General features: G+C 51.7%; 2 protein-coding genes across 2 annotated transcripts; both read right to left on the reverse strand.

Moving 5' to 3' along the window:
* Positions 1–1,423: 1,423 nt before the first annotated feature.
* BRMS1 (BRMS1 transcriptional repressor and anoikis regulator) lies at positions 1,424–12,561 on the reverse strand. Its single transcript, XM_044448349.1, has 11 exons — positions 12,482–12,561; positions 10,255–10,387; positions 9,884–9,974; positions 8,897–9,024; positions 8,147–8,226; positions 5,928–6,024; positions 5,276–5,368; positions 5,018–5,082; positions 4,477–4,516; positions 3,006–3,144; positions 1,424–1,803 (listed from the first exon to the last, which is right to left on the reverse strand). Exons 2-11 carry the CDS (start codon positions 10,379–10,381, stop codon positions 1,686–1,688), a joined length of 978 nt encoding a protein of 325 aa, XP_044304284.1. The 5' UTR covers positions 10,382–10,387; positions 12,482–12,561; the 3' UTR covers positions 1,424–1,685.
* A 2,061-nt stretch (positions 12,562–14,622) lies between these two features.
* B4GAT1 (beta-1,4-glucuronyltransferase 1) lies at positions 14,623–16,857 on the reverse strand (the record flags this gene model as incomplete). The annotated part of the gene is made up of 2 exons (XM_044448356.1): positions 14,623–15,492; positions 16,177–16,857. Coding segments are annotated over 2 exons (873 nt in total), but the record flags the coding sequence as incomplete, so codon positions are not given.

Consider the following 16,857-nt stretch of genomic DNA (forward strand, 5'->3'; position numbering starts at 1 on the left):
GGAGCCCTCCTCGGGGTGCTGCGCTCCCCGCCCGCCCGCGCCGCTTTCCGCCCCCGCATCGCTCCTCCAGGCAAGGAGCACACGCACCGTGCGCCGCGAGCCGTCGGGTCCAGTCCTTCCGAGCCCTGCCCCGGGAACGGCGAGCGCTGCGACGACTCCGATCGCTTCCCGGGATTTTGAGCGCAGAGGTGCCAGGCAGAGACTTCTGGCCTCGGCGTCCGGGCCTGCGATCCGTGCGGCACAAGGGGCGCGGGCGGCCTTTGCGCGGACGCGCTGCAGGAAGGCGCAGAGCGAGGAGCCGAAGGCAAACACCCGCGCGTCTGGGCGAGCCCGCTCCCCGGCCGCAAAAGCGCTAGGTGCAGGGTGCGCGATTACCTCCCTCGGCACCACCGCGGCTGGGACGGCTACAGAAACGAGCGTTGTGTTGCGATCACAGCCATCCTCGTTGCGCTTTTAAGTTCAAAGAGATTTGTGTACTTTGGATAGTTTTGTAGCATTTCCCTGGTTTGTTTTTATGAGCTGTCTGTTTGATAAACTACCCAGAGCTTTGGCTATGATTGCTATAGAAAGGGAACGATATTTAAACCCTTCCAAACATTGTCATGGTTAAGGGCAGGCCCAAGTCGGAGCTTAACCAGGCACGAAATGGGCACCCAAGATCATGAACAACATGGGCCGACGTGGCCCAGATGCGTTTGGATTAAAACTCCCATCATCCCAGGCAGGAAAGGGGGTATTGAAAGGGGCAGCTTTCAAATAGTCCCCCCCCCCCCCGCACGCACACGCTTTTCAGCGACGAACGGGGAATGTGGGAAGGAAAAGCGGCGCTAGCTTGAAACACAAAGCTGGGCTAACAAAGCCGTTACAGCGTGTGGGATTCTTCTCTGTACCGTGTTTTCTATTTTAACTGTTTCCATGGCACATGTTTAAATTATTATGCCTGCATTTATACCTCACCTCTTGGCTTCTTTCTCGTGAGGCTTGCTTCTCATTTCTCCTCGCAACAGCCCTGTGAGGTAGGTTGGGCTGAGCCTCTGAGACAGGCCCAGAGTCACCCAGTGGCTTCATGGCCAAGAAGGGGACTAGCGCTCGGCTCTCCCGAGGTCCCAGTCCGGCGCTCTAACACCACGGGCTGCATTTTAGTCTCTCGAAACCCACAAGCATCAACACGGTTAAACTGAGCTCTTGGACTCTGGAGAAAACACATTCAGAAGGTGCAGGAAAACCCCAACACCAGAAAGGATTTCCTGATCGCTCCAGAGAGCCTTGCCTTTCACTTGCTGTCTGCAAACTTAATTAAAGAGGAAGATTGTTTTTATTTCCCCATGGGGGAGGACTGCCGTTTCTTTCCAGCTTCATCAAAAGCAGCACTTTTCCCCAGCTCCGAGGAAGCAAGTGTTGACTTAAGAAGCTCAGAAGCAGATGGGGGGAAGAATTCGCTTGGTGATTTTATTTGAGCTCTTCCAGAAACTGGAGGTGGGGCGGGGGCTGTTTCTACACCGGGGTCCAATCCACCAGCTGCGGCAAAGAGGGCCGAGGGCTGCCCGGCTCGGGAGGTGTGTCTCCGTTCCTCCCCCGACCTCTGCAGGGGAAGGCATCCGCAGGATCGGGCTCCAAAAGGCAGGCCGTGCTGGATCCAGGAGAAGCGAGGCAGCCGAAGTCCGTGGCCCTGCCGCGGGGGAACGCTAGACTTTGTGGACGGAATACTTGCCCTTCTGCAGCTGGGACACGTAGAGTTTGGTTTTGCTGCCGTCGTCCTTGCGGAGCCAAACTTCGCCGGTGCTGACGGCCGTGACGACGGCCCTGCGGGGAAAGGACAGGCTGGGAGAGGCCGGGGCGCCAGGGTGCGTGGCCGCAGCTCAGAGCCGCCTGCCCGCTTTCGGTCTCTTCCCACCAGAGGGAGAGGCGGCAGCCCGTGCGTGGGACCCAATTCCTCTCACGGCCGCTTTGGACCAAAAATTCCTTCCGGAGGAGGGATTTTCCACTGGGCAAACAGGGTTGAACTCCCCTTCCGGCCTGCTGGGATTCCAATAATCAACTCCCCTTCCAGCCAATGCTACTTAAAAACCAAACAAAACCAAACCAAGTCCAGTCCAGCTCCTCACTGACATAGATGCATCGGTAGTCACCTCTCTGCCTCTTTGGATTTTTAAATATCATCTTTTTTAACTGGGAGCACACTCTGCTTAAAATCAGTGGGCTTTTATTTGGATTTGAAAAAGAGTGGGTTTTATTTTTGCGTGTGGCTCCCACCTCTTTAGCATCCTTGGGGTTTTCGGCAAGTGGCCTCTCCATCACTCTCAACAAACTGCCTTCTTGGAAGCGGCCATTTTGAGAGGCGTCCTGCCCACCATTAAAGCCAGTTTAGGAAAGGGTGTGCTGCTCTCTTAATTTTGAGAGTGCCCACGAGACTCTCAGCATCCCGAGCGAGCCTACCGACCGGAAAAGGTGGAAAGCCCCTCGGATGGACGGTTAGCCCACAGTGCAGAAACCCATCAGTTCAAGGCTGGTTGTCAATCTTGAGAGAATGGCCTTTTCTCTGCATTATGTTTTCTCTTTTTCACAGCTAGTAACCTAAGCTGGATATGGCCCAAGATATTGGGGTGCCTTAGACAGTCTGTGCCCCATTTATCCTTCACATACCACACTGTCCAGCTATGGGATCTAGCCAGCCTGAAAAGGAGACTGGACAAATTCCTGGAGGAGAAGGCTATTTATGGCTACTAGTCCTCATGATCTTATGCAAGTGCAGTATCAGAGGCAATACGCCCGGGGAACAGGAGTGGGAGGGTGCTGTTGGCATCATGTGGGATTCTAGGCCATCCATGGCCGTCTGCTCCATCAGGGCTCTTCTCTCAGTTAACACAGGGCCCGAATCCATGTGGAGACTGGGGAACGTTCCCCCTGTGCAGAGCCCGTTTAAACCAAGGGGAGCCCCACCAAATGGGCCCTTCGACAGACTCTGGCTGGCTCCCTCTGACCAGCCCCGCACGTTTCGCACTCACTGGATGGGGGGCTCGTCCCCCACTTGCAAGGAGATGCTCTGCCCTTTGACGTAAGTCTCGCCTTCGTAATGCAGGCAGCCGTCTTCACAGTGCGCAGAGAACAGGGCTGGGGACGGCACCTTCTCGGCCTTCACCGGTCCTGCAAGAAGGACATGCCTGCATGTACAGAGGGTATTTTTACACTGCCCAGTCGGCCGAGACGCTTGGCTGGTGGACAAGACAAAGGCTTCGAAGCACAAAGGAAAATGCTGGCGGCCGTTCCGGTATCTACTAAACTTTTTTTAAAAATTGGAAGGACCAAAGAAAACGGCATGAGGATGTCTGTCTGTCTGTCTGTCTGTCTGTGCTGAGATGTTTTAGCTTTCGGAGAACCAGTGTGGTGGGTATAGTGGTCAGTGCCGGACTGGGACCCAGGAGATCCAGGTTTTGGTCCGCATTCAGCCATGAAGCAAACTGCCTGACTCTGGGCCAGCCATGGACTCTCAGTCTAGTCCACCTCTCAGGGTTGTTATCGTGAGGATAAAATGGAGTGGAAGAGAAATGTGGAAACAGCTTTGGGTTCCTTACCCAAGGCTAAGTATGAATGTAAAGGGAGGAGGAGGAGAATTCTTGATGTTTAAGATCTATGATGGTGCCATCACCAAAACGGCCCTTCTGTTTGGAAGCCATCCACTTTGCCTCTTTTGGCAGGGACACCCAGAGGAGCAGGTAGATGCTCTTACGCCTGTGGGCAGGTACACCTGCAAGGGGATTATTCTTTAGGTAACCTGGTCCCCAGTCGTTTTGCTCCCAGGACCTGGAATGGATGGGGAACTGCTAAACGGGGGCTCCAATCTGACACGCCACCCACACCAGCTCTTCCAGGACCCTGCGCTGAGAGCAGCGAGTCTGGCAATGGGACCTGTTTCCCCAGCTCTGCCTGCTGAAAAAAAAAATTATCTTTTCCTTCCCTATCCCTTTTTCCGCGTGTGTTGTCTTCTTGGATTATTAACATCTGGGACCAGAAACATTCCTGTTGTCTTGATTATGTGTAATCTGCTCTGGAAGTGGTTTTGGAAGCAGCATGAAAAGGATGGCAAAGAAAAGAATACAAGTCAAACCCTGGGTCCTGCTTCACCGATAAAATGCAGCCCTAAACTGGAATTCAGGCCAGCTGACAAGGACTCAACACACCTGCTATAGTGCGCGCTTGCTTCTTTTTTACAAGAAACATCGAATTGACATTTCTAAATGCTTCTGTCTTGTCCTGTTACTGTGAGACAGCTAAAAGGTTCGACACTGAGACCTACCTATGAAGGCCGGGCCCACCCTTTAAGATAACCAGGCATGGGAGGCCAGGCCTGTCCTGTCCCACCCCAAATTCCCCCTTTGTTTCGACCTGAGTTCTGCCTGGAGCTTCTTGGACAAGGCAGGTGGGAAAGAACACACAGTCTTGCCCTTGCAGGGAAGGGAAAAGTAACAGAGCTCTTACCTTCGAGTTTCCTCTTCGGCGGGGACATGGCAGCTTTTGCCTGGGAAGACATGAGAGTGTTAAGTGAGGGGATGGAAGGAAGGAAGGTGTGGGGGAGAGAAAATGAGAGAGAACGCGAGGGTGAGCTCCCATCCCCTTCCTTGCTCCCCACAAGAGCCTGACGTCCCCAGTCAGGTATTTGGGAGTGCAAGAAGCTGCTATATGCCAGACAGTTCGCACCGTCTCGAAGCAGCTCTCCAAGGTCACGGTCACAAAGGAAATGCCACGGACGGAGCCTTCTACAGAACATTAGCTCCGCCACAGAGCCACTGTCCTTCCCTAACAGTAGAGGAAGTTTCCGGTCCTCATGATTCTGAGGAACGGGTTGATCGCAGTAAGAGCAGGCAAAAGCCTTGGTTCACCGAGCCGTAAGATGCACTGGATATCAGCAACAACCGCCTGTGGTTTTAGGGAGGTCCCTTTCCATGGACTCCCCTCAGCCCCCCCCCACCTCTGAATGAAGGTGGCAGCTCAGGCTCCCCCCCTTCCCCCCAAGACTTGCCTTTTTGATGGCCGTCCAATCCTCCATGATATCAATCTCATGTAACATGTAGACAATATACGGGCGTGAGAAAGGGGTGTTAAGACCCAACCTGTGCAGGAGTACCCATGAGAAAATGGCCCCTGTTCCTCCACCCACCCACCCACCCACAACTGCCTAATCCAGGCAGAACTAGAACAGGTGCAGCTCTGCATGTCCCAGGCAAGAAGCCTGGAAAGCCGCCAGGCAAAAGTGTCAGCGAGGTGCTCAAAAGGATATCGGACACCAGTGGCGGCTTCTTCCTCTTTCCGGGCCGGAAAGGGTCCCAGTCCTTTGCATTGTGCTTTGGGCGAAGCTTGTCGTCCCACCACTCTGGGAGGAGGAGAGAGGGGGAAAGGAGTGTCAGCCATGGTTCTTGCTTCCCAGGGATGCCCAGGAGCTGCAGTTTTGCAAGAAAGGGGGACAGGGATTCTGCACAAGGCCCACCCAAGGAACTACCATCCCGGAAGGGGCAGAAGCAGGGGGAAACTTATTTATTTATTATTGGATTTATATTCCGCCTTTTTTCTGACATAACTCTTTTCTCGCCGCTCTCCCTCTTATACATCCACCCTGGGCTGAGAGCCTAGGACTGGCCAAAAGTCCCCCAGCTGGCTGAGTAGCAACTAGAACCCAGATCACCCGAGTTCCAGTCGCGCACTCTTAACACTACAACACACTGCCATTCTGGCCACTGGATACAAAAGGAATCTCCTTCCAGCCACCACGGGGAGGATCAGCCAAGAGCAAGAAGTCACGGCAGGCAAATCCCCAGATGCTCAGCTCTTTCCCATCCCGAACTGGGGGTGGCCCTGAACCTCCGATGTGCAGCGGGCAAAGCAGGGGCTGTGCCAGGGACGGTGCCTGCATGCTGGGGTGTGGCTGCACTGACCCGAAGTGAGGCCCACGCTGTGCCGGTCGTCCTCCAAGCGCTGGATCCGCTCCAAAAGGCGTTCCTGAAGCGTGTCGAAAAGGAGCAGCTTCTCGCTCTGGGTGTGGAAATGAACAATTGCCGGGATGCTTCTGGCTTCTTGACTCCCCAGCGGAGCTTCTGTTAACCCCAGACTTGCTCATTTTATCTTCCCAGCAACCCTGTGAGGTAGGCTAGGTAGAGAGGGAGACAGCCTGGCCCAAGGTCCCCCAGTAAGCTCTCTGGGCAAGCGAGGATTCGAACTTGTGTCTTTTCAGCCCTAGTGGGACATTCCAGCACAGGGGCGCCCCTTCTGCTAGTAACCCAGCCTAAAGAGAAAAGTTTGTGCCCTTTACATGGGGGCAGAAAGTGCCAAAGCCAGGAGACAGTAGGCAGATCTGTGCCCCATGAGCAGGTGTGACCAGTTGACCTGAGACCCTGAATCTTTCAAGACCCAATTTTCTCTCTCTCTCTCTCTCTCTCTCTAGAGAACTTCTATGCCGCCCCATTCGCCGAAGCCTTGGGGCGGCTCACAATCATATCACATCAAATTTTCCTTCACTTCATCTCCCTTATCCAGGCATTTCTTTCTCAAATAGGGTGTCCTTAGAAAGCAGGGTCCTTTAAAGACATACGGAGAAGAGAAAGACTTCAGACTTACTTAACTTAGGATTGAACTTAGCATCCACAGATCTGTGCATTTTTTTTGTCCCGTGGGTCTAGGACCAGATCTCTTAGGTACCCAGCATCGATCCTGCCCTCGAGGGATGGATTTGCCCCCTCCCCCAGCCTGAAGTCCTCGACCCTTATCCTAGCATTTTGTGGGACGTGGACAGCCTGAAAATCCAACCCATTCCCCTTAAAGTAGTCCTTTAGCTAATTAGAGGGACAAGGGCTTTTCTGCCTCAGCCTCAAATTAAAATGTAAACATGCTGGTCAGCGAGGAAAACTCACTGAACACAACTCGCTAATTGTTGTTTTCCAAGTGGACTGGCTCATACATGGCATTTTAAGATTCAAGCTAAAAACTGTTGTACGGATTCCAAACTAGGATATAAGATTGCTGCTTTCCCCCGTGCAATGCGCTGGAAATTCCATGTTTAGGCAAAGCAAAATGCATGGCGACGGGCTGGCATGGAGCGGTACACCCAAGACGGAGCTCGGGACAGTGAGTCAGCGCTAAATCGCAGCTGCGGAAAACGTGAGTGCAGTTTTGGGAGCTTTAAGAGAACCTCTGTTCCATGAGAAGTTCTGCTTTTTGCCTCCTGCTCAGACTTCCTCTTCAGCAAGATGTCCACTTTCAGATGTCACATTTTAAGCAAATGTATTACTTTTGAGGTGTTTTTCATATGGTCACAGACTGGCTTGGCGACAGAAGGAGGACAGATCACCTTTCTTATCATTGCACTGCTTTTATACACTGCCTTCCTTTCTTTTGCAAGGAATCCAACGCAATTTACAAAACTCTCCAACTTTGCATTTCATTTTCATAACAACAACCCTGAGAGGTAGGCTTGGCTGAGAATGAGCAACCAGGACAAAGTCTGCTGGTGAAATATATGGCTGAGAGGGGGCCTACACCCCAATCTCCCCTGACCCCATCCAACACTTTAAACCACCACACCACACGGCTTTCCTTATTTAAGCCCAAAAACCAGGTTCAGTTTTGGAAAAGCCTGTGCGGGGGGGGGGACACATTCTAGGGTAAACAGGACAGAATTACCAGCTTTTTTCAGCTTAAGGAAGCATTGTTTGGGTGAAGTCATATAGAAACTATTCACATGCAACATCGTAATGATCAAAAGTAAGAAATGCCAGGACTTGTGATTTTGGGTCCCCCCCGGAAAAGGGTGGAAGGGAAACAGGCTTTTGTCTCCTTGAGTGTAGGGGTAGCAAACCAGTGCTGTTCAGATACTGCAGACGGCCACTCCCTGTGTTCTGGATCGTGGGCCATACATACCTCCCAGGGGAGACTGAGGTTTTATTGAGGTTTTATGGTACTGGGGGGTCTATTGTATGGGGGTTTTAATGTATGGTTGACTTTTTTTGATGTTGTGAGCCACCCCGAGGCTTATTGCGATGGGGCGGCATAGAAATGTTTTAAACAAATAAATAATAAATAAGATGGACATCGCAGTGCGAAAGGTCGGGAGGATTTGAGAGGGAAAATAAAGGAACAAGCAAAGGTTGTCTCCCCAAACCTCTAGGTGTTGCCGGGCTCCCTGCAGTTCGCATCGGTGTTTGTGGTTGATGATGTCCAGGCAGAAGCCTCGGTAGATTCCTGTGGAGCGGAAAAGTACAGGAGATGCAGCTTTCTCTTCTTCAGCATCTTTCCAGCCTACGCAGCCGTCTTTTCGCAGCCGGGAACCAGCCGCAGGAGAGAGAATCTTCCTCGCGGCTCTTCGTCCCACCCCCAGCAAGGACAGCCCTTCCCATCCCCAGTGATGCCAGCAGGGACGAAGTCCGGAGTGGTCAGCCCTGGGAAGACCCCAAAACACGCCCCCAGTGACCACCCAGGTTGTTGGGCAGCTGAAGGAAGCTTCTCTTTGCTCCCTTAAGTCATGAAGATGCGCAAAAATGCAGGGAGTTTAAAACGCACAACTCCACATGCTCAAAGCTTCCTTCTTTTTTAGTATCAGCTGGCAAACCGGGAAATGCAGAAGCGGCTTTATGTAAAGTGGTTGGGGTTAGATGCGAAGTGTGTGTTTGACAACTGAACACACACATGTTGTGAAGGACATAAGACTGCAAAGTCCAGGGACTAAAGTTACGCTGTCTCTGCTCACTGCTTCTGGGATTAGCAGGCTGGGCTTCTGGGGAGACGCAAACCCTCTCGGCTCTCCTTCAGAAGTTCACCACAGTGCCAAACGTTGTGATTCAGAAGTCCTCTCCCGGCCTGAGCTGCCCCATGGCTCTGACGGCCCCCCGGGTTGCCAGGATCTTACCCCTACCTGCCACTTCGATGCGGATCTGCATGTGCTTCTGCAGCACCCCCAGGGGATCCAGATATTCCGCAGCTTTCCCTGCCATCACGTCCTCCAGCTTGGCCTTCACCTGATTCAGGCGCTCCTTGAAAAGCCTGCAAGACAGCAGACGACGCCCGACTGGATTGCTAGTCCTCTGTCGCAAAGACCCAAGGGTGCTGTGTCTGTGCAGCTGATGAGCAGAAGACTGCTCCTAAACAGGGAGGCTCCACTTCTTTGCCAATTATCATTAGGATTTAGAGAAGAGACCTTAAAGCACCAGTCTCTCAGCCAAATCTAGATTTTTTCGCTGGCGAGGCATGATGGCTCCTTCTCTATTTCCTACAGAATATTGGTCATGCTTAGGAACACAGAGAGCTTCATGTTCCTAGTTCATTTGTGGAAAAGTGGGAGCCACTGAAGAAGCATCCAACCAACCATGTTATGCCTGCCCTCCCTAACCGGCTGCCTTCCCAAAGGGCATTCCAGTCGCCATCCCGTCTCTTCCCAGAGGGACACAACAAAATAGGTCAGATCCTGCATGCACCCAGCCCAGGCCTGCAGCGGCTACTCTCCGGGCTTTCCTGGCAGGAGTTCTTGCAGCCCCAGCTGGAGATGTCGGGGGCAGGACCTCCTGCAGCATCGCAGGGGTTCCACTGGCATCACCGGCTCCTTCCCAAGCTCCCGCCTGAGATGGGCCCATGCTTGCTTCCGCAGACCTGGGCCCAAGTCCCAGCAAAATTGTAGTGAATGCTAAGTGGGCTTGGACTGGTTTCTCCCTCTTTCCGCCTCACAGGATTGTTGTGAAGATAAAGGGTGTGTGGCAGAGTGACTCCAAGCAGCTCTGGCCAGTGGACCCCCGCTGGGTTGTGGGCCCTTGGCTGGGGCCCAGCCATGCCAACTCTTGGTGCCAGCTGTGGATACGGACAACAGGGCGGGCATTAAACAGTGCGGGGAGAAAGAAAGGCAGCTCACGTCTCTTTGAGTTCAGAAAACTGCTTCTCCAAGTCCGACATCTCATCAAGGCACTCCGAACGGCGGCGTTCATAATCCTCTTCATCCATCTCTGCAGATAAAACCAACAACACGGGGGAAATGTTTATTTCTTTAAACTTTGTCTATACCATCTATATTTCCACAGAAAAACTCTGGATGGTTAAAGTATCAGAACCATTAACCGTACTCATTTAAAAGAGAATTAAATGAGAGATATATCAAAATTAACAGTTAAAATATCGGGTAAATAAAAAGGTCTTGGTCTGGCGCCGGAGAGAATAAAGAGTCGGCGCGCACACCCACAGCACTTTCTCAGGGAAGAAAGAGGAGGTGCTATGCTGCTCAACTACCTGAACTCTCCTCTTCCGACTCGGACTGGCTGGCACTGTGTTCATCCTCGCTTTCTTCTTCGCCATTCATCTCGGCAGCCGAATCTCCTTCTGCCTCTGTCTCCTTGGGCAGCGGTTGGACAGGCATTGTGCTCTGCAGGGCAGAGGAGGAAGCAAAGGAGGAGAGAAAATTAACACACTGTACAGTGTTGAGCCACTTCTGGGCATCCTCCTGACATTAGCTATGCATATTCTACACATGTGTAAAGCACAAGGACCCCACAGTCACAGCATTTAGCATACTATCAACTTGTGTGACTATGCTTTAAAGGCAAGATTCTAGTCCTCAAGCTTGGGGGACGTCTTTAAAGTCTTCGGCCACCATCACCAGGTATATCTCACCAAGAGGAACGACGAAGCAGCTAGTGTAAAAGATACCTGCAAGATGCATTCCCAAGAAAGAATTGGTTGATTTAAAAAGGAGGTGGTCTGAAAAAGGGTCTCAGCCTGATGGGAAATCTGTAATAGGGCCACTGCTCAGTCAAAACCGTGGCTGTCTGGCAGCAGTTGGCTGGGTTCAGACACGATGATAACCTACACCAAGTGCTGAGCATGATTGTCTCTGATGGGTTGTTGCTGTTGAAAGGTAGATTCTCATGTTGTCTGAACACAGCCAGGCTGAAAAAACACAGAGAATAACCCACAATTCTCAGCCCAACAACAAACCAGGTGTCCACTTCAGGTTTTTTAATTCCTCCGTGCTGCCTATTTCTTTCATTGATGTACTTTAATGCTTACCTAAACATTAAAGAACAGAGCTGGGGGTCAGACTAGATGGCCTGGGAGGCCCCTTCTGACTCACTCTGTTTCTGTGTTTATTTTTAATCCGGGCTCTAGTGTTCACTGTTTTGAGTGCCATTTCAGGGATTGGGAGCAGACCAGAATTAAGCTGCACCTCTTGAATATCTGTCTGTAAAAACAGCTGCTCAAGGCACAGGAGGCTTTTGAGAAAAAGAAAGATGAAATGAAGAGCAATCCACCACTACACTGAATCGTCGCTCCAGGTCTTCTCTGATGAGATCTTGAGAAAACTGGTTCCCCCCACTGCAATACCCCTCATTTCTAGCAGTCTATCCCACACCCCAATGGCGTTTCCTGGCAAGAACCACCCTACGTAAATGGTGCATTGTTTAGACTTGGAGAACGGTCTTCTTTCACCCAAGAAACCGCTTTTCCACTGACATCATCTGTGCAGGCCCTCTTGTGTCTCCCGGTGTGGCTGGAGTATTGGGCCAGAATTCAGAATAGCTGGGTTCCAGTCCTTACTCAGCCATGCAGCTTATTCAGTGGCTTTGAGCGGATCATGAACTCTCAGCCTAGCCTACCTCACAGGGGTTTTGTCAGCATAACATGAAGAGGAGGAGCACCATGCAAGATGCCTCGGTTTTCCTTGCAGGAAAGAAAATGGCCAGGTATGAATATGCCCAATTGATCAATCCCCCGCGCTATGCACTTAGCTGGGACCAGCACCGAGGCCTTTCTGGTGGCTGCCCCGCAGCCCGGGCGCTGCGACTGCTTTGCCAAGGAGGTTCACCATGGCTCTTCACCGATGACAATACTGACACTGCAGGAGGCCTTTCCTTCCAAGGCAGACATTTAAGGCACATTCTATGCATGTTAATCTAGAAAAAGCCCCCAAACTCCCAGCATGCCCCAGCTGGCAAGGCATGCTGGGACTAGCGAGCCTTTTTCTGAATAAGCCTGCATAGAATTGAGCCCTTCGTATGTCACCCGTGCTGTCTTAATCTGTTACTGTTTCTTTGTTTAGTCGTTTGACTTTAGTCGTAGGTTTATCATCTACTGCTGCCTTGATGTCTTTGTGTGTTAAAAAATATGGTTTCTGCTCTTAGCCCTGAAGAAAAAGCATGGTATAAATGCTTTTTTAAAAAAATCAGTAGCTATCACAACCCGTCGCCAAACCCACCACCCCTAGTTTGCAATGGACTAAGCCACAAACCTTTATACATTTCACAGGGGAACGGACTACGGAGCAATTCATGGGGGGAACCCTGCGTTAATAGGGATAAATCCGCCATAGATACGCCCCCGCCCCGAGTGGCAGTGGTCTGGCCCAAGCCCCCGCTACGCTCACAAAGTGGGGAAAATGCCTAGGACTGGGATGGGCGGGACCAATATGACCCAGAAAAGGGGGGGGGTTAGTGGGGAAAGCGGCCGGGCCCCTCATTACCTGGGGGTGGGGCTGAGAAAAGCGCAAACCCCGCTTGGGCCCTCTTCAGCAATCGGAAGTCGCTCTCGTTCGAGCCCGCCCCGCGCCACTGGCCAATCACAACTATTTATCAGTTTGCCCAGAAGGGCTCTTCTCTATGATCCAACGGCTTGACTGTGGTAACCGCGCGGCATGGCGGGAAACCGGAAGCGGAAGTCGAGGCAGGCGTTTCCATAGCGACAGGGAATCAAGAAAACAAAAACAGGCTGGGTGCACTACTGTGCTCGCTGTATCATTAGGAAGAACTATGAAAATGGTCACGGGCTCGAGAAGCGTGCAGATCCAGAAATAAATAATTTTAAAAGACACCATGAACCCCCCTCTGCGTGAGACGAAGGCGCAGATTGCTGCGTGTCCAAAAGGCTCATTTAGAGCACAATCCTATAAAAAGACCTACAACTCCCAGAGCTGAGAGTTTGGGGGGGGGGGGGTCCTGTCTGAGGCTAAGCCAAGAGAAAAGACAAAAATAAAGGCTTAGAAACACCCTCCCAGGCCTGGAGCCACGGCCACAAAAGGGCTGTGGTTGCCATGGCACCCCAGTACTGTTGCCATGAGAACGGGCCGCATTTTCCTGCTACCCACCCTCACACCATCTGTGCCATTCATTTGGATTTTTACCCCTACCTACTTTCTTCTACCAAGTGCAGCACTCGGACAATTCTTTACCCCTTTTATTGACACAACAACCCTGTGAGGTAGGTTAGGTTGGCCTAAATCATTATAGGAACATACTACATCATGGATGTAACACACTGAACCCACACAATGCTCTGTCGCTCCCTGTGAGTAAAGAGAACCCCCAGTGAAAGACACCTGACAGTCTGTAAACCTTAAAAACACATTTAGATATCATTTGGATGTTTATTGAGACCAAATAAACTTAGGTACTGGATTATTTGGTTATGATGGTGCAATTCTGCACACAGCCGAGCATAAGGGTCAGGCCGCTCCGCACATGATACCAGAATGCACCAGACTTCTAGGATTGTCACAGAAGACATGATGGTCATGCATATTATTTTTGCTGAAAACAGACCCATCCATGCTGCACAGAGGGAAAGAGTCAAGGCCTATCACAAGCTGAGAACAAAATGAGTAAGAAGCCATATAAGAAGATGCCCGTGCCCTAAACCTTAAAAAAAAAAACAGAACCCAAATTAGAGACGGCCGTGCCTATTTAAAAACACAAATGCAGTGGATTCTGCCCAGCAATCAGAAAACTGATGGCCATTCTACCAGGCAGCGAGACAGAGAAAAGCAAGATTTCATCTTTCAGCTGAATGACCAGCAGACACCGAGTTGGCTGCCTGATGCCCAAGTTTGTTTCCTCCTCCCTCCTCATCGCTCCTTCTGTGTGTGCTGTGTCTTCTATGTTGTAAATCTGTGAGCCATCTTGGAGAAGATCAAAGCCTATTCCCACCAGTCCTGTCCCCACCAACCAGCTAAGAGTGGCCATGTGTTCTGCTTAATATAGCAGAGGCCTCTATTCAGAGGCAACTTCTATATAAAGGTCTGTTTTGCCCAAGTCTGGAATAAAGAGAAAGAAAAGAACTATAGGAAGGGAGAGCAGGAAGTGCCTTCAAACTGTCTGCTCACATTTAGCAGCATCTGGACAACAGCCTCCTCCCCAGTAAAATGGAAAGATTGTATTCCAGAATTTACAGTATTGTATACAGTAAAATGGGGAAAGTTTGTATTCCTGAAATTACAGTACTTCTACATTTGCATTTATCTGTCAATCTGTAGCATGTAGCACTGTAGCCTGAATCCCTTCTTTTCCCAGATATGTATCCTTGTAAATAACTATGAGCAATGACTTCTGCAAACCATTTTTGCTAGAACATATCTCTAATCTTTCCTAGATACCAAGATCAGTATCAGAGGTCCTTGTCTGGGTGCCAGCTCCAAGAAAAGCTCAGGAGGAAGCAAAAGGGGGGACTTGTCCATGGTGGGCCCCCAACTGTGGAATTATCTCCCCCCTGAGGCCCCCCAGTGCCAACCTTGCCACCTTCTCAGTGCCAGGTTAAGGCAACTTTCCATGCCAAGCATTAAAAACTCCTGAGGATATTTAACAGGTTAATACTCTATATCGTCATGTTAGCTAGTTTTAAATTATTTTTATTTATTTTTTTACATTTTGGAAAATTTAGTGTTTCATTATAATATGTGTTTCTCGAACCTCTGTAAACTCCCCAGAGGGCTATTGGGAGGCATAAAAATGAAATAATAACAACAAACATTAGGAAGCAGAAACAGTGATCAAGATCCAAAGATAGTTATCTCAAGGCTCACATCACAGGATTTGTACACTAAGGTAACAGGACTTTTTTTTAAGGCTAGGATGGATTAGGCATACCAGTGTGTTACTCTGGATAATTTCACGATTATCCAAAAATATGAACGCCCATCACAAATAACACCTGGGTATCAATAACTGCAGACCCCTGAATTACCCCTTGAGATGTAAGTTTGGGGTAACTAATTTGTAAACAAGTCCTATAAAATATAAAAACAACAATCGGGGGTTTTCTGCAGCCCAAGGTAAACCAAGGTACTGTTGAGCAGAAGGGTCAGGCTGTGTGTGTATAAACACAGGCTCCCTGAAATGAAACACAAATATTTGTAGCAGCCACAAACACACTTGAGGAAATGGGCAGAGCAGCCCCGGGACTGCCTGGCCCCTTCCCCTGTGATCAGTGCATGACAGACGGCATCCAGCACGGGGTCCCCCCGTAGTTCAAAAGAGCTTCAGCTGTCCCTCCGCAAGGGAAGGTGTGACGTCAGCATCGCCGCTCAGAGTCGGGGTACCTGCTCTTCAACTCCTGCTTGAATTGTCGGAAGAGGATTTTGTTGCGCTGGTTCTCGGCGTCCTTTTCGGCATGGAACTCACCCGCCACCTTGAAACCCTTGTGCACCAGGAACGCGTTGCTCAGCACTGAGAAACGATACCCCGCCACGTGAAGCTCGCAGGCCTGCAAGGAAAGGAAACGGAGCAACAGCTTGGCCCATGCAAAAGTCCCCTCCCACCCAGCCTATTCCATGGAACACATGTTGGGCTATTCTTATACGGTGAAGGGAGGAACATCTGACCTGTCTGGAGTTTTGGTCCACCCTCTGGGGTTTCCTACATAGTCACACCCCCTTTCCCACAACCACAAAGCGCTTGGTAATTTCCTGACTGTTCCAAATCCAAATCCAAATTTTATTATGGTCAGCGACCAGATTGTCTTATGGTCTTACTTGGTAAATGTTTTTTTAAGGTAAAATATTCCAACTATTAAAAGGCAAAACAACAGTAAACAAAGGATATAACATTGAATACATTTGCCTGTTACGATTTGTGATCAAACTTTTAAAACACTGCATTCCGTTGAAGAAGGATTTCCCATTCAGTGTGGTTGGGATGACTTTCCTAAGTCTGGAAGTTAAAGGTTTAAGCCACAAAGGCCGTCATTTGCCTTTCCTGTCACACCTGCTTTGTCTTTGCCCCCCGCCCCTCCAACCAGAGTGCGGCCTTCCTGTGTTCCCCACAGTTGGAAGCGGCTCGCAGGCCGGGAAGGTTCCCCATCCGGATCCCCTCGCTTCCTCCCGAGCCTGGACCGCAACGCTCCCCGCCGCTGGACGGACGGATCGCCTCCCCGGTGCGGCGCAGCTACCTGGCTGATGCGGTTGAAGCCGTACTGCTTGAAGCGCTCGTCGTAGGGGGGCACGGAGCTGGCCCCGATGTAGAAGGGCTCCCAGGGGTCCCGCCACTCCACCTCGTAGACCACGCGCAGGGGCCCCCCGGAGGGGAGGTTCAGCCAGCGGGAGTAGTTGGTGGGCGCCTGGCAGCGGGCGCACAGCTCCTCGTAGAAGGGGCGGATCTCGCCCACCTGGTACAGCTGCAGCAGCTCCTCCTTGGTGCCGGGGATGCGGCGCGTGTGGCGGATCTCGAAGGCGGGCACCACGAAGACGCGCGGCGCCGCCTCGTCCGCGGCCCCGGGCAGCGCCAGGAAGGCCTCGCGCAGCCCCGCGCTGGGCACCATGTCCACGTCCAGCACCAGCGCCCAGCGCCCGCCGCCCGCCGCGCGCGCCACGTTGCGCAGCAGGTTGTTGGGGTACGAGGCGTTGCGCGCCGCCAGCGCGTAGTTGCGCTGCCCGGCGCCCTCGCGCGCCAGCTTGGCGAAGACGTCGGCGCAGCTGCGCAGGCGGGCGAACTCGCCGCCGTCCGCCGGCTCCGGCAGCGGCGCGGCCGCCGCCTCGGCGGGGCACACCAGGTGCAGGCGCAGCAGCTGGCGCGCCGGCGCGCACAGGGCGGCCAGCGCGTAGGCCGTGGCCGCGGCCCGGCGCACGTCGGC

The sequence above is a fragment of the Varanus komodoensis genome, unplaced genomic scaffold (genome assembly GCF_004798865.1).
Source record: "Varanus komodoensis strain SLA01 unplaced genomic scaffold, ASM479886v1 scaffold55, whole genome shotgun sequence".
Taxonomy (NCBI): Eukaryota; Metazoa; Chordata; class Lepidosauria; order Squamata; family Varanidae; genus Varanus; species Varanus komodoensis.